The sequence below is a fragment of the Gambusia affinis genome, linkage group LG01, assembly GCF_019740435.1.
Source record: "Gambusia affinis linkage group LG01, SWU_Gaff_1.0, whole genome shotgun sequence".
In the NCBI taxonomy this organism is placed as follows: domain Eukaryota; kingdom Metazoa; phylum Chordata; class Actinopteri; order Cyprinodontiformes; family Poeciliidae; genus Gambusia; species Gambusia affinis.
The window spans coordinates 35639765-35663131 of record NC_057868.1 but is presented as its reverse complement, the minus strand read 5'-3'; the positions used below and the strand labels follow the sequence as shown (position 1 = coordinate 35663131).

At 37.6% G+C, this 23367-nt stretch overlaps 2 protein-coding genes and 1 long non-coding RNA gene across 6 annotated transcripts; 1 reads left to right on the top strand and 2 right to left on the bottom strand.

Annotated features, from left to right (window-relative positions):
- Window positions 1-262: 262 nt before the first annotated feature.
- LOC122832305 lies at window positions 263-1524 on the top strand. The gene is made up of 4 exons (XR_006370827.1): window positions 263-327; window positions 481-512; window positions 1038-1107; window positions 1221-1524. It is a non-coding gene; the product is annotated as an uncharacterized LOC122832305 (long non-coding RNA).
- Window positions 1525-3414: 1890 nt separating this feature from the next.
- Window positions 3415-17480, bottom strand: LOC122832196 (protein-serine O-palmitoleoyltransferase porcupine-like). 4 transcript variants are annotated; one of them, XM_044118733.1, is made up of 15 exons: window positions 17297-17480; window positions 15874-16016; window positions 14029-14221; window positions 13209-13252; window positions 12959-13140; window positions 11676-11806; window positions 11569-11589; window positions 11364-11378; window positions 11144-11269; window positions 10335-10435; window positions 9544-9620; window positions 9405-9468; window positions 9173-9258; window positions 8177-8287; window positions 3415-6098 (listed from the first exon to the last, which is right to left on the bottom strand). In XM_044118733.1, the coding sequence occupies exons 2-15, from the start codon at window positions 16007-16009 to the stop codon at window positions 5997-5999; spliced, it is 1389 nt and encodes a 462-aa protein (XP_043974668.1). In that variant the 5' UTR covers window positions 16010-16016; window positions 17297-17480; the 3' UTR covers window positions 3415-5996. The 4 variants fall into 4 exon arrangements, with proteins under 4 accessions (XP_043974668.1, XP_043974658.1, XP_043974678.1 ...); XM_044118723.1 differs by having other exon boundaries at window positions 15874-16075; window positions 17297-17479; XM_044118743.1 differs by lacking the exon at window positions 11364-11378 and having other exon boundaries at window positions 15874-16075.
- Window positions 17481-18986: 1506 nt separating this feature from the next.
- LOC122832179 lies at window positions 18987-23225 on the bottom strand. Its single transcript, XM_044118703.1, has 4 exons — window positions 22914-23225; window positions 22728-22821; window positions 21375-21711; window positions 18987-21247 (listed from the first exon to the last, which is right to left on the bottom strand). Exons 1-4 carry the CDS (start codon window positions 23110-23112, stop codon window positions 20231-20233), a joined length of 1647 nt encoding a protein of 548 aa, XP_043974638.1. The 5' UTR covers window positions 23113-23225; the 3' UTR covers window positions 18987-20230.
- Window positions 23226-23367: the final 142 nt, after the last annotated feature.

The following is a 23367-nucleotide window of genomic DNA, read 5'->3' as shown; positions in this document are numbered from 1 at the left end:
AAATATAATTTACCACAATGGGAATCCTTACTTGCCTCAAACAAAGGGTGAGCGCCCAGTTCCAGTAAGTTCACAATGGCGATTTTAGGAGGTTTCGCCTGGCTCAGCAAAGACCCGCAGAGCCGGGGGACACGCTGCTCAGCTGACCGCGCTCTTTGCTTGTTCTCGCTGCTCTTTCTCGAAGGGGCCCCAGTGACGGAGCCATTCACAAGCACGGCCCATAAATGGCCGACTCGGGCAGCACATTAAGCAGTGCGTTTCCCCTCCAAATAAAAAACACAAAAGAGCAAAGACTCTGGAGAACAGCCAACATGCCAGGAACGAAAGGTGAGCAATACGGACCGCGATAATTTTGGAAAATAGTTTATTATTATTGTTGTTATTATTATTATTTGAACACTAAATCAAAGCTAAAATTAAATAAACTTTAGCTGTATTGTACATTTTGTTAATCACATCTTGTAATTTAACCACATCCAGGTAATAAGTCGGACAAGAAGTCAGCTACCAAGGTAAATACTCACTTTTATATTTCAATTAATCAGTTTTACTGTATAGACACAGGGGTGGGCGATATGAACTTAAAGACTTATTGTGATATTTTGCAGTACTTTTGTGATAACGATAAAAGTGACAATTAAAACTATTTATTAAATATTCTTCAGGGAACTGCATGTGTCACAGCAATTATAGCCCCACAAACACAAACAATGCTCTTGAAAAAACATTCCCATTCATAACTTCCTCCTTTATTACACTAGTCACATAAAGAAGTGTTCATTTTATTACTAACCTGCACATAGTTAGTAATATTTTCGAATTTATTGGCATTTATTGAGGCTTTTATTGAACAAACAGTGGAGAAAATGGTGAAATTATCAATCCTGACAAAACAGAGTGTTTTAGGGTTTTTCAAACAGAGGGCCACTAAAAAAGCTGCTTAGGGCCCCAAAAAGGCTCTGACCGGCCCTGCGCAACATTCAAAATGAAAATATTTAACATTTTTTATGATTTTTACTTGAGTTTTAATTTTACAGCAACCTCAGAGTCCTAAAGAACAGCCGAAAAAAGGTGATCAGAAAGGAGATGATAACAAGAAGCAAGGAGGTAAGCATTTACCAAAATCCAGACGATGACGTAAACGACTTTGTAGTACAGGAAGTAGTAAAGCCCGCTGTGTTCCCAGTGAAGGTATCTGTCTCCGTTTTGTCCCCTCGCAGGACAGCCGAAGGGAGAGAAGCAATAACTTCCAGGCGTTTGTGAAGATGGCTTTGGAGACGCTGCTGGGGTCCTGTCGTCGTAAACATGGGGGTCCTCAGGGGAGACGGGGCTGAGCCAACCTTCCCTTCTCAAGCCGCTGTGCAGCCCTGCAATACAACATCTGCTTTCCCCCACAGAGAGGCACAAGGCAGACCTGATTTCCATCCATCACCATCTGCTCCTCTCAGCCTGTCTAACCCAAACTCTTCCTCACTGGATGTGAAGAAACAGACTGGATCAGACTAATTCCTCCTTTATGCAAATAGTTCATCCATTCTTTTTGTAAATACTATTTCAAATAAAGAATATTTATTACACCCGGCTGATATAGTGATTTAACATCTTAGTAAATGACTCCTTTATTGTATGGTTGAGACAATTAATCAAATTAATCGATTGTTGAAATAATCATCAGGTAATTTAATAAACGATTAATCGCTACTTCAAGTAACAGACTTAAAATTAACATTATAAGAGCAGTAATTATGTTACTGTATGCGTTTTAGATATTTAGGGACAAAACACAATTACAGTTTTAATTAAGTCAAAACTGCATATATAGTTTGAATAAATTGATTTGAATAAATTATTATTATTATTATTTGTTACTCCTGTAAGGTTAAAATTAATAGCCATGATAGACCTAGTATAATGTACTAGTTACATACATTAGCATACATTATACATTTTTATTGAAAAAATATAGATTTAAATTGAGTTTGTAAACTTTTCCCACAGTAAATTTTAAGCACTTTCAATGTACGTTTTCAAACTTTTCCAGCACACACACTGGAAGCAAAAACAATACGAGTAAAGAAGACTGTTCCAATTCACTATTATATGTTGTAATTTATTACTGTTATTAATATCTGGTCTTAGCATTCTACATTGTACAGCAGGGACAAGGTAAACTAAAACTCGAGCAGAAATGATTAATTGGATTAATCGTGACAAATCAAATCATTAATCATTGGCTAATTTTGTAATCGATTAATTATTAACTGAGGTATTCAAACTCAAAAATTATTACAATAGCAGTAATACAGAGTCAGACGAAACTGCATATATGATTTCAATAAATAAACTATATCTCGAAAAAGATTTCTACATTTAAACTGGGTTTGTAAACTTTTCCCAAGGTAAAAATCAAGCACTTTTCAAGCATTTTCAAGGTAAGTTTTAAACTTTTCCAGCAATGTAAATAAAAACAATACAAGTGAACTAAATAAGACAGTTTTAATTTAATACTATTGCTCTATTTTATTTATTCCTCTTAATAATATCTGGTCAAACCAACTTTATCGTAAGTGTTCCGAAAATCTGACCAATCACTTTAACGTTTTCGCCATTTTTTCCTTTTCTGACCAATCACTGCGACTCGGCCGAATGTTGACCAATCCCCTTGGCTCGTTTTTATTTAACTTCCTGTTTTACGACTTACGGTTGTTCGCAAGGTTACTAATGTTGTTACCAATTTTACTGTATATCCCTTGTTAGCTGATGCCCGGAATAATAATGATAAAGTTAATTATTTTTTTGTAAGCTTTACTTTTACAATTGCAAAAGTAAAGCTTAAAAATCGCTGTTGTTTGAAAAAGATGCTGCTTAATCAGTCGTTTTAAGCCGCAACAATCAAGCAAACATCGGTAAATTGCTGCTCCGTGGTTAAAAATCCTCTTTTCAGATCAATTTAAAGAAATCTTTAAATAATTTTAAAATGTCCGACAGGGAGGACATTTCTGAATTAAATTAATAAAGTAATGAGATATTTCTAACAGTGTTGTTTCTGTAGGTAAACATTTGTGGTGCCATCATGTCACCTGCTGGTTTTGCTTTTTTCATATCAAGACCAAAATCAGAGCAGATATAACAATGAGATGTTTTTTTTTCTCTGCTGAGAAGCTTCATCGATATGCTGACTTAATTTTCCAGCTGGATCAATGTCCACATCAGTGTTATAAAATTTGCCTTTAGTCTTATCTTACACTTTTGGAAAATACATTTTCAGAAGAATCCAAATTAAATATATAGTTTGTATTTTAACAATCTGTGTTTGAATCCATTTTGAATTGTAGTATCAAAATTAAATAAATTTTCAGTGAGATTCTACTTTATTGAGATTCACTAAATCAAAACAAGGACTGCATCTTGACGTTTCATGTAAAATTTTATAAAAATATCACAGGTATGCCGTTGGGTTTTACATATTTTGGGACAAAACACAAATATAAAGCAAATATAAGGTATTTACAGTGGTTATTATACTGAGTGGCACTACAGCAGAAACTTGGCACGTCAACAAAAGGTCATATCTAACACCAAATCTTCATTTTCTGATGCACACACTCATACTCTTTCATCAGGTGGTAAATCATTACAAGCACCTATTAAGTAAAAATTGGTGTAGAATAATGAATAATTTTATTTTAGTTTACACAAAGCTGAAAGAGAATTTTTGTTAATACATCTCAAATACCCTGATTCTTAAGTTATAATATATAGAAGGAAGAGGAGAAAAAAAAAAATCAAAATCACATTTTTAAGGACATAATTCAAGTCAGACCAAAAAAAAAAAAAAAAAGAAAGAAAAAAAACACCATCAGGATACTACACTGGTAAAAAAAAATCTGATTGAATCATCTAAAACCGTTAATATATCTAAAAATCACAAAATTAGTTAGTGGTAAAAATGCAGTCTAGTAATTATATGTGCTTGTTGAATTCAGTAAATAAAGTCTTTGTTGGTTCCTAGGAGGAGAAAGAGACGTGCGCTGCTTTTCCTGTGTTCTTGTAGTTTAAATTGGAAGCAGCTCCACACAATTGACTGGTTACAGCTGCCAGAGTGTCTGGCTGTCTCCTTTAGCCATGATCCACCTGCCCACCAGGGTTCATAAAAAATTCAATTCTGTGGGTTTTGATTTGTCTTCCTGACAGAACCGCAAACAAGCAGCCACAACGCAGGCTGGCTGGGAGAAATTTAAAAAATATATCACAGAGAGACAGGAAACTGCATTATTGATTCTGGACATTTAATTAGATTTGTTGAGGACAGAAGACTAGGGAATGTCTTGAAACGTCTCACATTTGTCACATTGCAAATGTGACAAATGTGAGACTTCATTCTAATTATGAAGTGGAAGGAAAATATTTAACAAAGACCCAAAAACAAGTTTATTTTATTCTGTTTTGTGTCGTTTCTGTGAATAATTTAGGCGTTTGTTACAAAACATTAATGAATAATCAGCATTATGAAACATGGTGGTGGTGGCAGCAGCATGCTGGGGGGATGCATCGGTCAGAATTAATGGGAAAAAATATGTAGAGCAAATCCTTTTCAATGATTTTCCAGGTAAGTTTTTAAACTTTCCCAGCACCAAACGTTGGATATAAAAACACCACAAATGAACAAAATGAATTTCAATTTATTATTATATAATCTATCCCTACTTCACTTTATTACAATAAACAATATAAACTAAAATATAACTATATTTTATGTTTTGAAGTGTCTCCCTCAGCTTCAGCTCTTACACCTGGCAGGTCTAAGACTAAAACACTAATTTAACAAAAAATTAAATAAAATTAAGTCCACAAATTTCAAGAATTTTATTTAATATTTAAAATATGAGCCAGCTTTTATTTTTAGACATGGAGCAATTGGTAATAAAAAAAATCTTCATTACATTGGAACAATTCAAACAAACAAATCATGTTATGGTAAATTTCCTGCTCAAACTAAATGCTTAAAACACCATATATAAAGAAAATTTAAAAAATAAAATCTCTAAAAATGTTCTTGCTAAGCTTTCTGCTACTCAGCAACTAGAAATAATTTGGGTAATTCTCTAAACGAGATACGTTTATTCTGATTTCACTTACCTCAGTCTGAAAAAACACGTCTTTTTGTTAGGTATATAAAATATCTAGTTTTAGCTGTTAATAATGGTTAAACTTGCCAAATTTAGGCTTTTAATCAAACATTAGATTTTACTTTATTAGAAAACTGTGCAGTTTGCATATCTAACATTTTCCAAACCATAACTAAAATGTAAGAATTTTCTAGGATATTAAACGACTGGGTGAACCCTTGGATCAAATCATACAAATATTCTAGAATGTCCTAGTTAAAGTCCAAATTTAAAGCTGTTCTCTGATTTAGATCGAGCTATTTTGCAAATAAGAACGAACAAAAACTTAATTTGATGCAAACCAAATTGACTTGCAGCTGAAATTACATCCCAAATTTTTCTTTCACTTCATAATTCTGCCCTTCTTTATCTTGGGATAAGACGTAAAATCCCACTAAATGTGAAAAGTTTTACGAGGCTTTGCGTGACCAGGAAACAGTTGACATGGTGGGCTGTGGCCACCAGGGGACGTCTGCCTCACGCGCACCGTCACGTGTCCGCCATGCTGATAGTTATTGATTGTGAGTCACAGTGAGACAGAGGTAAACGCTGCCACAACAGGAGGCCATGATGACTGAGCCTCAGATAAAAAAAAAAAAAGAATGTGAAACAGACAAAAGGGAGAGAAAAAAAGGCGCTGCGGTCTGTCTTTTTCTTTTCACGGTTATCAAAACCAGTCCCCAGAAGGTTAGAATATCATTCCCCGACCCAAATACAGCACAACCTGAAAACTGCAAGTCTGATGCAGGATGAAGTCACAGTACAGAAAAGTGGAAAAACCTGCTTCTCGTTATTGCTTCTCTCTTCTTCTAGTTGCTTCACTAGTTGTTAGAGAATGAGGCGGTATAGAATCCAGCACCCGAACGTGGCCCAGTGGCTCGCCCAGCTCAGTTCAGACCACTTCTGGATGGTGTGGTGGGTGATCTCGTCCTGCAGGAGGCGATGACATAAATCACGCGTCATAGACTACGTTCACACTGCAGCCTGACGTGACCCAATTCCGATTTTTTTGTCAAATCGGATTGTTTTTGGCGTGCTCGTTCACACTTCCGACTTGTATGTTATCTCCAGCGTGTACTGTAAACAACCTGAAAGTGTCCCGCATGCGCAGTAGAGGGCGCAATAACGTCACACATAGAGCGTGCTCAGTGTTTTGCCAACCGCCATAAAGAAGAAGACGAAGAAAAGTGCTCAGAGTTTGCGGAAGTAAAATTGGATGCTAACAATGGAGCATAGCTTACTATTTTAAAGTTATTGTCCGACCGGAAACAGCATATTAACAACTTAATCCTCACTATCGTCCGCCATGCTTGTTTTTCTTCCCGCTTGCGAGCATCAGGGCGCAGAATAGTGACGTTTGTCGAGTATCAATGACGTTCCGTTCGGCCGGAGGCGACCAGACCGTTAAGATTCTGGTTACATTTGAAAGATCTGATATTTATCGGATATCCAAGTAGCCCGGGTCCAATTCGAAAAAGACTGTCATGAAAAAAAATCGGAATTGGGTCAATTAAGGCTGCAGTGTAAACGCAGCTTAAAGCTACGTAGCATTCCTCTATAAATATTTTACAAATGTAAAGTATTTACATTTGTAAAGTATTTATTTACAGAGCTGTATAAATAGAGCCACCGAAGATCTTTAAAAAGATGCGCGCGCCGACTCAAACATGTCACCGTCCTTCTCTAAAAGGAGAAGCGAAAGATTTTCACTGATGTTGGTGTGAGATTTCCGCAAAAATCAAATTAAAGTTAGGCTAATGCCGTTTCATACACAGGTCCACTACAAATGTAGGCGTGTGGACCCGGACCCTTTCTGCATTTGGCTGGTTTTATTCAAAATTAGGCTGTGACGAATGGATGGTTTCTCATTTTATTCTGACAAGAACAAAAAGAAAACAACTATGACATGGGCGGCCGCTCCAAGTCCTATACAAAGCTAAAGTTAATTCCTGCTACTTTACAATTGTTAGTTAACTTAGACATTCACTTAAAGGAATGGATTTAAATATTACAATTGTAAGAATGAAAATTGGAGTTATGAAAACGTAAAATGTTTTATTTTGAAAGGCTCCCCGGATGGGGGAGAAGAGCGAACGTTCGGTAACAGCGGATTGAGTAGCGGAAAAGAAATTAAATGTTCGACACTGAGAAAGAGCTCCATTGTTTCTTTGGATTATTCTACAAAGGAGAATCACAGTATCTGGACACCCACGAGTGTCCAAAACCAACCTAATAAATATAAACTGGATGTATTTAGATAAAAAAATTATAAACGACACCCACCTCTCTCCAGCAGGACAAAATAAAAGAGGTGCAAACAATTTAACAATACCACAGAAGAAGAAATAAAGCTAATGTGCTCCCGATCTTAAAGTCAAAGTGCGTTTTACTTTTATTAGAGTAATTTTATTATGAAGTATCACTACTTTCTTGAGAACCATTTCTGGATTTTCTACCCACTGAATGAAAAATAAACAAAATTCACCAGGTGCAGACACACCTGCAGTTTATATTGAAAGATTTATTATTATTTTTGCCTGATTTTATTATTTATTGTCATTTTTATAAATTATTGTCATTTTTGTCCTTAAAATACCAAAAATTTCAACTCGACTTTACATTCTGCTCCAAGTGATGATGTAATTTCTAAATATTAAATGATTAATTTGATCGGTTGCTCAGTACTCGAGTAGACTTTTTATTAAATACTTTTTTACTCTTTCTTGAGCCATTTCCTGAATGTCATCTTTTTACTTTTACTTGAGTAAAAATATGTTGAAGTAGTGCTACTCTTACTTGAGTACAATTTCTGGGTGCTCTGCCCACTTCTGACAGTTTTAGAGGAAAACACAAAAAAGGTTAAATCACAGATTCACATCACCTGCAGCGCAGCAGTGTCTGTTTAGCTGTTTATTAAACTAAATTTTCTCTGTTTCTTTCACTTCAGATGCTGTTTTACTGCAGCAAAATGTGCATTTCCTCAGTGGAGCAGCAGTCTCTCATCTCACCTCATTCTCCTCCATGTAGTCCACGCTGGAGTTGAACACAGAGCCCAGATATGTCAAGTGAAGCATTGCCAAAGCAGAAAATGCTATGTTAATCATATACACCCACAGCTTCTGCAAACAGAGAAAGCATTATGGTAGGCAACTCTGGATCTCATGCAGCCTTGACTGGATGTGTTATTTTAAAGTATGTGATCCATAATAACATAACTTAGTCTGCATAAGCTAACGAATGTAATTACAGAAAGAAATGCAGCATATATATGGCAGCATCTTGAAATAAATATTTATTTCCAAACTAAAGTATGTTATCTTTAAGAATGTTTTTGCTGGGAAACATTTCAGTAAATTACTGAAATAATCAAGAACAGCAACAAATTACTGTATTTTCACTCCAGCACTCCATGTAGGCATTACAATATGACATTCATGCTTGTTTAGTCACACATCAAGAGTAAGATCTCATGTTTCCAAATGTGATAGTCTGGTATTGTTAAGTGTTGCTCGACAATCAATGCAGCAACAACAAACGAGCGATTTCATTGTTATATTTCTGAATACAGTGAAGGGAAAAGCAGATCTAAAAAAACGACAACAAATTAATTTGATGTTCGGTTAAAACAAAAACCTGACGATTGAAACTTGTGCTCTTCTTTGGTTCAGCATAACTGTGGTTTAAACAGGCATTGAAAAAGTAGCTAAAACAGACAATTTAACAAGTAAAATTTAAAGCTTCAGAAAATTAAATGAACTTTACGAGGATCTACACAGAAGTTTTACAAAAAACTCTGAGGTTTTACCCAACTGATGGTGCCTGTTACGAAGATGTTTTGCTTCGATGATGAATATGGGTATCTGAGGTTTTGGTTTTTTTTGGTTGACTTTGGGGAGCTGAGATGTGAGTTTGTTTTCTAGTTATATTTTTAATTAATTTATTTTCTTCTAGTTGAAGAGCAACAAAAAATATGAACACATAACGCCGCATTGCAAACGATTTACCTTTTTGTTTTGGTGACTGCAGTTTGGCTGACATTTCCTAGAAAGCACGCACGCGTTAAATATGGCGGCAAGCCTCTTCCGAAAAACTGAAATAAAACAGAGTCAATGCCTCAGAAAAAATAAACAAATGACAGACTCTCTTCAGACATGCATTGAACGGAAGCAGTTCAATACTTCCTGTAAATGGAAATGTTTTCACGTGGAGAAGACGAACCATTAGTTCGGCTCTTACCGTGCTCCACGTACGTAATGAACCCCAGAGATATCAGAACTGCACCCAGATGGAAGCTTAGACCCTGAAATATACAAAGACTTCAACAATCTTGTTGACACAAAGACGTTTAAAATAAGATAAAGTTATATAAACTCACATGTAAGAGGGCACTGGCGATGTACGTCACCATGACGGCAGTGAACGTCCCGAATTTAACGGCACTCTTGAAAACATCTGAGAGAAGAATACAAGACACCCGACCCAAATATCCAGAGGTTAAGTTTATGTGGTCCAACATTAAATACAAACATCTAAAAAAACATTATGGAGGCAGGATCTGAATATGAAGCCTGAAAATAAAATAAAAAACATACTCTATAAGAAAGAAGAGAGAAAAAAGGAGAAAAGAAGGAAAGGATGAAAGTAAGAACAGATGAACAAACAAAAGATAGCAAGGCAGAAAGAAAGGAAGGATGAAAGAAAGAAAAAGTACGGTAAAGAAAGGAAGAAAAAGAGAGAAAGAACTAAAATATAGAAGAACAAACAAGAGAAATGACAAAAGAAAAAATGACAAAAATGACTAAAGGTTAAAGAATTAACTAAAAAGACAACAGAATTGAAAAAAGAAAGAAAAGACACAAAAAGAAGCAAGGAAAAAAGAAAGCAAGGAAGAATAAAGAACAAAAAGAAAAAAAGAAGAGAAAGAATGAAATAAAGAGCTAAGAAACAAACAACAGAAGCAATAAAAGAAAAAGGATAAGACAGAAAGGAAAAAAGAAAGAACAAACTAGAGAAGGGACAAAAGAAAGAAAACAAAATATAGATATGAGTGAAATTCCTATATTCATTTCTATTTCCATAATTATTGAGACCTTTAAAACTGAACATTTCCTGACTGCATAGGTGACCTCATATTAACATGAATCAGTCCAGCTGACAGCCACTCACATGTGTACAGAAAGCGGGACATGGGCACGTTCCACCACGTCGCCACCTCCACCATGGAGCGGGGAAACTCCACATGGAGCGGCTGGGACACGCTCAGATCCCTGCAACGCAAAACGGAAACCCGCTGGAGTTTGACAGGAATTAAGTAAAACAGATGGATGCTTTTTTTCTTGTCTTAAATGGAAACAATTAGGGTAAATTCACATTTTGCACATTTTCTATCCTTTTCGGTCCATTTGGTTTTCTACTGCTTTTAAAAACAACCCAACTGCTCGACATTTCTTGGCAATAAGTTGATGTTTTTTGGTTTCTGAAAAATTAATCGCTTCAAAATCCTCAAGTCACAATCTTTGGGCAGTGCCCCGTTACCTAGCAACCCCAGCCAAGCTCAGATCTGTTACCTAGCAACTCAAGTGGCGTTCCAGCACATTTGACCAGCTGGTTTTACCTCTGTATGTGCTGTACAATGGCTGCCGGAAAAGACAAATGTTTTGTTGGTTGTCCAGGAGGCTCTATTAATGCTTTTCAAAGACGTACGGTTGAATAATTGCACATCTGTCTTCAGTCATTTTCTCATGCGAGTGTAAACGTAGAGTAGGGGGGTCGTGGCCAGAAGCAAGTTGTATGGATTTAAAGTGACTAGATGCCCTAAAACAGCTCAAAATAGGCAGAACTGAGCAGACTAAAATCTTTTTACCCAATAATGATTTTGTGGAACAAATGTAATGAACATGTACTGTAAGGCCCTAACCTAACCTGTTCAAGCACAAATAACAGGTCAAATTTAAAGGAGGTGAATGATTTCTCACCATTTGAGGTTCTCTTTCTCCTCCGTAAAACCTGCCCCGGCGAGAGTCGCAGTAGTTTCGCTCAGGTAGCCGACAAAGTAATTGCTGAAGTGGAAAGACATTGTGTTCTCATATGCCAGCAGCCACCTAACGCAAACCAGGAACATATAGATGGTTGTTATGATCCAATTACAGCTAAAGTCCAACTTTACTGACTATGCAACAGGAATAAACAACATACTTTGCCAGTGAGCCTCTGGGAGAGCATGAGGAAACAGAAAACAAGATTACATTGTCTTTTCGTGCGATGATTCTAGGTGATGAAATGGAAAATAGGAAACCCTGGTGCACATGAAGGACGGTAACAACCGGTTAACAGAACCACCATGCAACTAAATCATCTACAATGATGAGACTGACCAGGAGAGCTTTGGACCATTACTCACCTGATCTTCCTCCTCTTTTTGCTGTAAACACAACAGGCGACACTAGCATTAACTCATAGAAAACTTAGGCTATAACTCATTTAAACGTAGCTCTGTGTGTCACTCGCCTTCGTAGGAGCTTGTCTCCATAGATGGGGATAAAGTAGGGAAAGAGGTAGGGAGCCACGCAGTTGGAAACGACAAGGCAGATCTGGCTCTTCACCCAGCTAAGAGACACTTTTAAAATCCATCCTAAACTCTGTGAAGAAGAAACCAGTTAAAGCTGACTTTAACTTGGTACGTTTTGTCCAGGCTAAAAAAATAATAATGCACCAATTCACTCTTTTCTATTGAAGATTTTTTTTTTTGCCATTAGACCAACAGAAAGTGTCTTTTAATTTTGAAATTTGGTAGAGTATTTCTAACAAAACATCTTAATATATTCTACCTGAAATAAAATCATTAGTCTCTTAACAGACTTATTGTTGTTCATCCTAATAAAAAGAGAGTTGCTGTTTTGGTAAAAGTGACTGACAAAACCAACAATAAGTCAACGCAACAACATTTTGAGTTATTTAGATTCAAAAAGTCTGGACTGTAATCTTTGTTTTCTTTCAGCCCAACGTAAATAATTATTTTATGTGTTGCAGATGCAGTTAGTCAGCATGGGGCGCAGTGCAGCCACAGGTCAGAACAACCCAGATCTGTGTGCTGGTGCCATGCTATGTGTTGTCAGAGTCGTCACATGTAACTAGTTACATTTACTTGAGTAACTATTTTGAAAAACATTTACTTTTATTAGTATTTTACTACGCTATACTTTTTACTTTTGCTTGGGTAATTTTATTATGAAGTATTTCTACTCTTACTTGAGTAAAAATTCTGGATTTTCAACCCACTGAATGAAAAACCAACATGCTTTAATCAAAACTTCACCAGACAGACTTGTGGTTTTTGTTGAAGTTTTCTAAGTTTTTTTTATTGAAAGCAGCAGATTTGAAAAAAAGTATTTTGTTTGATTTAGTTATTTTTTTTTTTTATAAATTATTGTCATTTTTGTCCTTAAAATACCAAATTTCCACTTAAATTTATATTTTGATCCATCTGGTGATGTAGTTTTTAAACATAAAATGATCGATAAGTTGATCAGTTACTCAGTACCTCAGCAGACTTTTTACTAAATACTTTTTACTCTACCTTGAATAATTTCTCGGACGGTTACTTTTAACTTTTACTTGAATAAAAATACATTGAAGTAGTGCTACTCTTACTTGAGTACCATTTATTGAGCACTCTACCCACCATAATAGTGTCTAAAAACAAAATTTCAGAAACTCACACCTATAAGCTAACTGTGTGTGAAAATCTCTAAATATTTTCCAACACTTAAGGCTTACTGCCTCAAACTTACCAACTTACGTCCTTCTAGAGCTTCTTTGTAGCTGTTGAAGCTGATCCAGGGCCCAAAGATGACGGTGCCCACAAAGTAAATGTAGCCCATGAACTCGATGGGTGAGGGAACATTGGTCACAACTCCTCTGTCCAGATCAAAAGCCAAGGAGATAGCTTTCATGGCCACCACCATCTGTGAACCTACACAGATTACAAATTACAACTGTAACATTTTCGCTCGTTAGCAAGATAAACAGACTCTGCATTACCTCTCATTTTGTGCCAGTTGGTGGTATCCATCATGTGCAGCTCCCTGATCAAGGTAGATAAAAATACTAACATTTTAATGTTTGTCCACATTGTGAAAACACAAAATCTTACCACATACTAAGTATTTTTGGTCTCATTTCTAGTGCAAATATCTTAGTTCACTTGAAATAAGACAAAAGTAACTTATAAGTGACATTTCACAAAGACATAGGTGCTTGTTTTAAATCAATAATTCTTAAATACTCATCCATCCATCCATTTTCTTCTGCTTATCCAGGGTCCAGCTTCAGAAGGGAGGCCCAGACTTCCCTCTCCCCAGCCACTTTTTCCAGCTCCTCTGGAGGTTCCAAGGCCAGCCGAGAGACATCGTCCCTCCAGCATGTCCTGGGTCTTCCCCCGGGCCTCCTCCCGGTGGGACCTGAACGTCTCACCAGGGAGGCGTCCAGGAGGCATCCTGACCAGATGCCCGAGCCTCAACTGGCCCCTCTCGACGTGAAGGAGCAGCAGCTCTACTCTGAGTCTTAAATATTCATGAAAAAGTAATAGTTCCATTGGCAGATTATTCCACTTATAACATGGGAAAAATGTCTTCTTATAAGTGAAATTATCTACCAATAGAACTAGTACTTTTTATCAATATTACAGAGTTATTTGCTTAAAACATGCTCCTATATCTTACTGAAAAGTTAGATTGTTTTGTCTTATTTCAAGTTTACTAAGATATTTGTTTGTGCGGCGGTGTAACTTCTGTTAAGTCCCATCAAACGCCACTTTATGTGAAAAACAAATATTTCAGGCATCCGAAAACGACATTTTTACCCAAGAAGCAGGTAGATGAGAACCGTTATAGACAGAAAGGTTCCTCGGATGGTCGAATGGCGGCACAGGAAGAGAAAGAGGTAGCAAAGCAGGCTGAGAAGGACGACCCAGATCATGTGGAGCTCAAAGAACAGGTACAGCGTGTAGAAACCTCCCGCCACCGTGCACAGGTGCTTCACGAAGGAAGGGAGACCTGATAAAGTAAGTTTTAAAACCGATTTACAAGATAGCAACTTAAAAGGGTAAACAGCACCAAAACGACTGACGTTCACATTGTAGCCTGAAGTGACCCTATTACGATTTTCTTTGTCAAATCGGATTTTTTTTGCGTGTGAACTGCAAACGACCTGAAAGTGACCTGCATGCGCAGTAGAGGACGCAATAACGTCACACATACAGAGCGTGCTCGGTGTTTTGCCAGCCGCCATAAAGAAGAAGACGAAGAAGAAGAAGGAGTGCTCAGTGTGTGAAATGAAGAAAACATAGTGGATATTTACAGATTAAGGAAAGCATTATTTATTTATCTTTAGAATACAACATAAAAAAATGTAATGTAATGGATGTAAAGTAGTGTTGCTACACACTCGTGTACAGTAGGTGGCGGTATGCACCTTAAAGTTGCTTGCGATCTGCCATAATAGAAAAGAAGAAGTGCTCAGTGTTTGCGGAAGTAAAGATGGATGCTAACGATTTTGAAGTTGTTGTCCAACCAGAGCCAGCATATTAACAATTTAATCCTCATTATCGTCCGCCATGGTTGTTGTTTTAACTCCCGGTTCTGCGTATCGGGGCGCAGAGTAGTGACGTTGGTCGAGTATCAGTGACGACGTTCAGGTCGGCCGAACGCGACCTCACCGAGGTGATTCACCTGAGTGAAGTTGGCCCCCCCCACCACCTTCTTCAAATCAGACGAAATTTGTCTCAAAAGTTTGTGCTACTATCATTTTAAAGATATAAAGAAATTATTCTAGAGGTCCTCAAAGGTCAACCAGCCCCCCCACCTTCTTCAAATCAGACAAAATGGGTGTCAATTAACTCGACTACGTTTGTGCAGCAAAGATTTTCGTTTGTGCTGCTTCGGCTTTGAAGATATTGATGAAAGGTTAAAGGTCAAAAGGTCAGCCAACCCCCCCACATTTATGAAATCAAACAAAATATGTGTCAAAAGTTTGTGCAGCAAAGATTTTTATTTGTGCAGCTATCATTTTAAAGATATTAAGAAAAAAGTTCTAGGGGTCATCAGATGTCAACCAACCTGTTCAATTGAAATAAAACCAAGTTTGAATTGAATTTCTTCCAGGTTAAAATTAAAGTATTCATATTCATAGGTTAGCAACTTACAAAATGACAGCAGTACAAATGACAATTTTTGCTATACAAAAACATACAATTTTAATATATATATTTTAAATATAAAATATTTAATATATTTATATATTAAGTACCTCTGGAAAACATTTTTCTTTATATCTTTAGAATGATAGCGGAACAAACAAAAGTTTTTGCTGCACAAACGTTTGACACCAATTTCGTCTGTTTTGAAGAAGGTGGAGGGCAAACTTCACTCAGGTTTAGGATTCCTGAATCTAAGACCAGAATCAGGTCACATTTGAAAGGATTGGATATTGGTTGCCGTTCGCCAATAAAACACAAAAGAAGAAGAAGGAAAGATCGAATACGTATCGGATATCCAAGCAGACTGGGTGGCATTCGAAAAAGACCGTCATGAAAAGATCAGGTACAGGTCGCATTCAGGCACATAAATAAATAAATCAATCAATATATAAATAAAAATCGGAGTTGGGTCACTTCGAGCTGCAGTGTGGACGTAGCCAAAGCGCTCACCTAACATCCAGAGCAGGCGACACAGCAGGCAGATAACCAGCAGCTGCCATACTTGCTCCAGGCCTTGCTGAGCTGTAGGCAGCAGGCAGCCATGAGTGAGCTCCTGGAAAAACTTCTGCCGGCTGAACACTCCCATCTCTGGACTGGGGATGCAGATGGAAGCCAAACAACCTTGGTTTATGGAGCAGCTTGAAGAGTTATGCTGTAAAAGTTAAACCGTTTATTTGTTGTGTTTTCTTACTGAGACTATATAGTCATCATGCAGTATCATCATACTCATTACTGTCTCTTAAAAGTAACATGGTCACCTCTGTGTGTGCGCCATGCACACAGCAAACTAATTTACAAGAAACTTTTCAGCAAGAAAGATAACTTTATCCTTTTAAGTCAATCATTTATTAATATAGATATTTGAAACAAGACATTTTTCCCGTTTTGTAAGTTAAATTGGAAAAATGTCCACTGGCAGATTATTTCACTTAAAGCTTGTACTTTACATCAATATTTAGAATTATTGACTTAAACCAAGCTCCTACATTGTGCTGAAAAGTTACTTGTAAGTTAGTTTTGTCTTAATTTAAGTGTTCCAAGGTAATTATTTCACAAGAAACTAAACCAAAAATACTTAGTAAACTGTCAAATACAGAAAATGCCGACAATTAATAATTATTCCTTCATAATTTTGGCGCCCTCTCTAGCATGGCGCCCCTATGTCACACATTGTATTTCAGTTCCTCATCTTCTAAAATACTTTGATTTGTCTAAATATTGTTAATTCATTCATGTATTCAAGTACTTCTCTCTTTAATGACTGTTTTCCAATCTGTGCAAACAACTTTGCGTCACACTGGTTTGTTTGAAAAGTGCTCTACAATTAAAGTTTGATTAACCGATTATTGCGAACTGTGTGCATCCGAGTCACGCTGTATCTGCTTGTTGTGCTCAGTGTCAACACGTCCCACTCAAATCAAACCAAACGTGTGATAATCCATGCAGCAGCTCCAGAAAAATCTGGAATAGATGAAATTTCAGGTGCAACTGTTTTTGCTCGTTCTCATCTGATTATCAAAGTATGAAAAACACGTGAAAACTGCAAACCGATGAGGTGAAATCGGGTCTTGAGATCAGTGTGTTAACCGAATATGAATGATCATTAGGCGATATTCTGCAAGGCTTGCTCTCCGCAATGCAGTCCAGCAAAGGGATGCGTTGACTCACAGCTGCATTAATAAACAGCGCGGCTGATTCAATGTGCTGTGTTCGGCGTGCCATGCAGAAAATACGCCTTAAACGCCATGAAGCTGCTGCAGCCAGCAGGATTTCCAGCCTATCGTACCTGAGACTCGCTCCCCAGCCCCCAGCCCCAAACACAGCTTACTGGACGGCTCGGGAATGCCAGCTTGGTTTCCGGGGTAAGACTCACCCTCTCCGGGCAGAACCAGGAGGTTCCTCCTTGTGTCTTTATCGGGATGTTTTCTCTGCTGTCCGTCAAGCCTGCATGCAGCCGCTGCCGGATCCTTACTTCAGATGGTGCATATCTCCCATTGTCACAGCATCAGCACCACTGGTTTATCATGTATGAAGGCACGCGAGAACATGAGCCAACCAATCAGAGCTCTGAGTGCGTGGAACTGACGCGTAAAGCATCCAGTCGGAGGCGTCGGCCATTGTGACCGGCGCATCCGAACCAATGGGACGTGTACAGCGTGCAGATGGACTCAGGTGCACCTCTGGCTGATGGACACAGAAAGGCCCTCTGGGTTTTTAAGGTAGTTAATGAATGCGTTTGTTTCTTTAAATGTATTTGGGCCACTGTAGACAGAACAACAAATGAGGAGGAGTAAATTTTTGCCAAAAGAAATCAGAAAATTTGAGAACGATTTCAGAATTTTTTGACAAAAAAATTAAATTTCTGACCTCCAAAGGGCAAAAATTTGTTATAACAAAGCCAGAATTTTTAAAGATTAAGCTTATAAATTTTCTAGAAAAAAAACTTGGAAATATCAGAATTTCAAAAGTTGAAAATTTGCTGAAAGAAAAATACTCCAGAACTTTGGGATTACCCTGGGAAATTTTTGAGGAAAAAATAATTCCCAAATTTATAATATTAATATTAATCTGTAAAATGATTAACATGAATCATTTTACAGAAAAACACTTAGATATTTCTGAGTTTCAAAAATTTAAAATTTGCTAAAATAATACTCAGAAATTGTTAGATTAACCTCAAAAACTTTCAAGGAAAAAACATTTCTGACCTAAAAAAGTAAAAACTCAGAAGGTTTTCAAAGAAAAATCTTGAGATTTTTGAGAAAAAACTCGGAAAGCTCTGAATTTCAAAAGTTGTAAATTTCCTAGAACAAACTTAGAAATTTTCAAGAAAAAAACTGGGAAATTTCTGACCTCCCAAATATAAAATAGCTAAACATTGAAGCTGTAATGTAATAGAAATTATGAAAAGTTCTAAATAAATTTTCAAGGTAGTGTAAATTATTTACACTACTTAGATCTCCTTTACATTTAAATTTATAACCAAAAGATTGCAAATAAAGAAAAACACAGCGTGAAATTCATATTTTGGAGCATCTCTTCTTCAGCTAGTTAATAAATGCTTCATTTTCAGTGATATGTAAAAAAACCCGTCATCACAATAAAGTTTTTACCACAGTAAAAAATCAAAAGTGTCACTATAAAGGTGATCAAATTCTAGTTTGCCTCAAAGAACTGCATTTATCAACATAATCACTATTATAATATTTATTAACCTCATAATTTTAAACTATTCATGCAGTAGAAAAGCAGAACTCAAAGCCAAGAATATCAACGTACAAACTATGTTTTAACAGAAACATGTCTGGCGTTTTGTGTCCAAGTAAAAAGAAAAAACAAAAATCCGACAGCAACTTTCCACAATTTTAGCTTCTCTCAAGTCTAGAAAAATGAAATCAGGAATGGAAAACAAAAAACTTACGGGTCATTTACAAAAACCTGTATTTGTTTCACAGCTTAAAAATATCTGGGGACGTTTTGGAAAACATTAATGCCAAGAAAACGACCTGAGGTGAAAGTAAAATCTACACAGTGCAAAACTAGTAAGACACAACAAATGTGACACAAACTTTTGTTTATTCAGTAAGCAAAGCCGGTCCAAAACTATTTCATATCTTACAATCTGACAGGCATTTTCTGGAAAGAAAAACAGGAATCAGTCTTGCCACTTTTCTTTAGTTTGCACACAGCAATACAACAAAAATCTAATACTTTTATATCAGAAATACTAGAGTATTTAAACATACATACATTGTGTCCAAAAGCAGCATTGATCTGTAATACAAAATACATTTTATTTGCTTTTACAGCTGGCTGAGGTAGATAAGAGAAGAAACTGAAATGAAAAGAAAAATAATGCGGAATGTGAAACACTGCTAATGTTAGTTCTGTGCAAAAAATTGATTGAATACGACTCAAAAAAACAAAAAATATAAAATAAGATCTAGCCTGAATGGCGACTGGCGTAGCTTAACATGTAAAGGTGTCATTTAAAATCCAACAGCAGTGATGTAACGTCACATAAATCAAGAGTAGCTCAAAACTTTAGTTGATTACTCCAACAAATTATAAAAAACATGAAAAATGTAAACCAGAAAGCAGCAGTCCTCTAATTATTAATAATGAAAATTGATTGCAGTTTTACACTTTAGCTACAGGAGACAAATCAATCATGATTTCCTGGGAGTGATCAGGTTTTCCCTCATATTTTTCTAACACACTTATATCTAAAATAAAAACATGATTTGGTAATGACATGTAGATTTCCACTGCATTATTTCACAAAAATACTGTTTTAGAAAGCAAACAGAAGGAAACGATACCTCATAATTCTGCTGTGCTTGTCTTGATGACATCATGAGAGGCACAGAAATCTGTTTGATCAGCTGAAATCAATAAGATTTAATCTGGATGAGTGACTTTGACAAGCTTTTGACTTGCGTTTAAATTGAAAGTGGGTTAAGTTTATGATTTAGGAGAAAAATCCCATGATTCCAGATTATGAAAAGTAAAAAAGCTCTTCATGAAAGCTTTGCATCAACGTTTCCTCCATTTCTGAGACATACTGCCACATCAATTTGACTGAAAATATCTGAATATTTAGGATGTTTACTCTGATTGGTTACCTTATGTGATGTCACCAATGGCCTGGGGTTAGGGTTAGCGTGGGAGCCATGTTTGAGAAGAGAAGATAATGTCTTACGTAGAGATTTACAATAAAATCTGGATTAAACCATTGCACACTGTTCTATAGGCAACACATTTTATCTGAAGTGAGTCTGACTGAAGTCAGGTTAGCAGCTTTAAGTCAAATTACCATCTCCAGGTCATAAGCGATTTTCTCCAACTTGACCTGCTTTACTGGCTCCTTGACTGGACAAATTTGAACCGGCTCCTCTGGTTCCTCCTTGATTTTCACCTCGACTTTTTTAGGCTTGCTTAAAATGTATTCGTAGTTTCTCTGAACATCGAGCAAGGCTGAGGTGAGGTGCTGAGTGGAAAAGATCTTCAGGGAAGGAGGGAGTTGGGGTTGTTGAGGAAGATTTGGTTGTATCAAAGCGGGAGAGATGTCCGGCAGGAGCGGTTTAATCTGAAACACGGTTCCTGGGTTGCTGGGGAACCTGCTGATCGGAGAGGGTGGAGAGGGAACAGCAGCAGGTTTCACCGACACCAGGAGAGGTTTCCCGACATCCGTCAGGCTGGAAGTCTTCAGTAACGGTGAGTTACTGAGAGCAGGACTGTCTGCAGGTGCATCAGTCTCAACGCTCAAAGCGTTGTCAGCCTTTTCTGTTACTTTGCTTGCTTTCTCCTGCTCTGCGTCCAGAGGTTCGTCCTCGCTGCTGGAGGAACTCTCCTCAGACTCAGTTAGAGGCTCGGCCCGCGTCTGGAACAAAACGTGGTTGTGGCGGCGGCAGAAGAGCGCGCCACACCTGAGGCACTTCCTCACGTCTCGAACGTGAAGCAGTTTGTGCCGCTTCAGATAGTGGCTTGTAGTGAAGGTTCGATCGCACAGGTTACAAGGAAAGGAGGGCTGATCCCTGTTGCCGCTCGACTCCGTTAATCCTCCCCGACTCGTGTCTTCACGCTGCTCTTTGGACGACACCGCGGTGGAGGCGCTCAGGTCAACGTGATAAGCACCTTGTGGAAAAACTAAAGGCTTTAGGAGCACAACAGGATTCATTCTATCTGTTTTTTTTCCTGGTGTTTTCTGTGGTGATGGACTTGGACTGGATTTGTTTTCTGTCTCCATCGTTTCAGGTTCAGCTTCACATTCGGTCACTTCTGGGTCTTTATCATGGATCTTCTCATCTTCTGTTTCTTCCTCCTATTTGGCAAAAAATCCAGAATATATTACTTGTATACTAAAGAAGACAAACCGTATTAAAAAAAATAAAGCAAAGTTACAAGTCTACAGGTGTATGAAAGTATAACAAAGAGTTGGTGACTGCTACCTTTGACACGAGCAAAGTTTGCATTTCTGGTAAAAATTCATCTGTAGTTTCAATTAAAGCAGAGGACTGGTGGTCCATTGAAGACTCAGATGCAGGTTGGGTTGGTGATTTTTCTGTCTCTTCATCATCTCTCAGTGTAGTTATGTCTTCATTTTCTGTCAAAGTAGTCGTGTCTTTAGAATCTTCATCGTCTCTCACAGTAGTCATGTCTTCAGTCTCTTCATCGTCTCTCACAGTAGTCGTGTCTTCAGTCTCTTTATCGTCTCCTCTTGCTGTTATGACTTTGGTCTCCACATTCGCTTTCTGTCTTTGACTTCTTCGACAGGCAGAAGAAGTCCTTTGAGAAAGAATAATCAACAAAAAAAGATCTAATAATGTGGCATAGTATGACATTCAATGCTTTTAAATCTTGTAATTTTAGATTAGTGTTATAAGCCTGGCGGGCCACCAGGCTGTATTTGCGTCCCCCCTAGGCTATGAATTGTTAATTCATTCTACGTTTTTAACACACCAGTAACAGTGATAGCAAAGACAGATTAAAGAATCTCTTTGGCGAAACAGTTTGTGTCACAATGGTAACGTAGTGTGTGAATACATAGGGAGGCTAACAAGTCACAGATAAAGGATAAAAACATTTTGTACACTTTAATGAGGACACTTAAAGAGGACTAATCAAGTGCACATGGTAAATGAGCTTAGACTAGACTCTGCTAGTATCTCCAGAAACACAATTCCTCTGGGCTGTTTCTATCGATGGTTGTCAAAGGAACAAATTGCACTGAACTGAAAGAGGCTCATCAGCAGAGAAGTGGAACTGATGCCCACTGAAAGCTCGGCTAGTTCTGACAGAAAGCTGTCAGACTGCACAGGGCATCACAGTCTGCTGCACACAGAGCTGCATGGCTGGAAACCAGCAAAGTGTCTCTGCTGGTCATAATTATACGCATCATCTGCACAAAACATGATTAGACTTGCATTTATAAACCATTTATTTGCTCTTCTAACAGTTTAAATCTCAAATCAATACCACACACACTGTGGTATTGATTTTGAAAGGCAAGAATGCTGAGGAAAAACACACATTTTTTATTAACAGTATACACAACGTGTAACCCCGTTTGGTAGATCATTTAATGAGAAGTGCTCATTAAATGTATCCAAATTGGAAAACGCCATCATATTCAACATCAAAACATGACAATAAATGGCATACTGCAGTGTTTAAGCACTTTATATAGATCTTTAGGATTAGTATTTTGTCTAAATTTAGGTCCCAGCCAAAATGTAGCAATGCATTTAGTATTTAGACTAGATACTTAAATCTATTTAAAAATAATAGTCAAGATATGTTACCATTTTGCCCTTCTAGTTGAACCCTGGCGTAGTTTGCTGCATGTAAACAACGTGGGGACAAAATTAGGCCTGTCTGGGTCCGTGGAAGCCTCTCCTGTGAACAAAACGAAGTTCAAGAAGAGAATATTGAGCAAACTCATATTATTAAATATTTTTTGTTCACTGCTAACCAGCTCCTTACGCTACCTGAGATGAAATGAACGCCACAAATGCGAGCGTCTGCACGGATTTCACTGCTGCTCCCGTTGGCTTGTTGGATCGCCTCCATCCATAAACGCCTCCTCTGGACCTGGAACTGCCGGTTCCCGCTGGGGACTCTGTAGAACCTTATGGTGGAACCGGGGTAATAGCGGTTATGACAACCGGCCACGCAACAATTCGGCATTATTGCGCTAGAAAGTAAGCAGCAGCCAGGGTTAGCATGGAGGCGTGTTGGGGAAGTTAACGGCAGAAGCCAAATACACAACTTCCGTTGCTAAGAAGCGCGCGCATCCCTCTGATGACGTCACACAAAGCGGTTGGATAGAGATCCAGTGGTTCAATGCTGCGTTTAGTTACCTCGGAAGTTGGAACTCGGAGCTGGGTTTAACGTCCGGACGTTGGTGACAGCGTTCTAGTTTTTAAGAAGTCTGGATTTCAA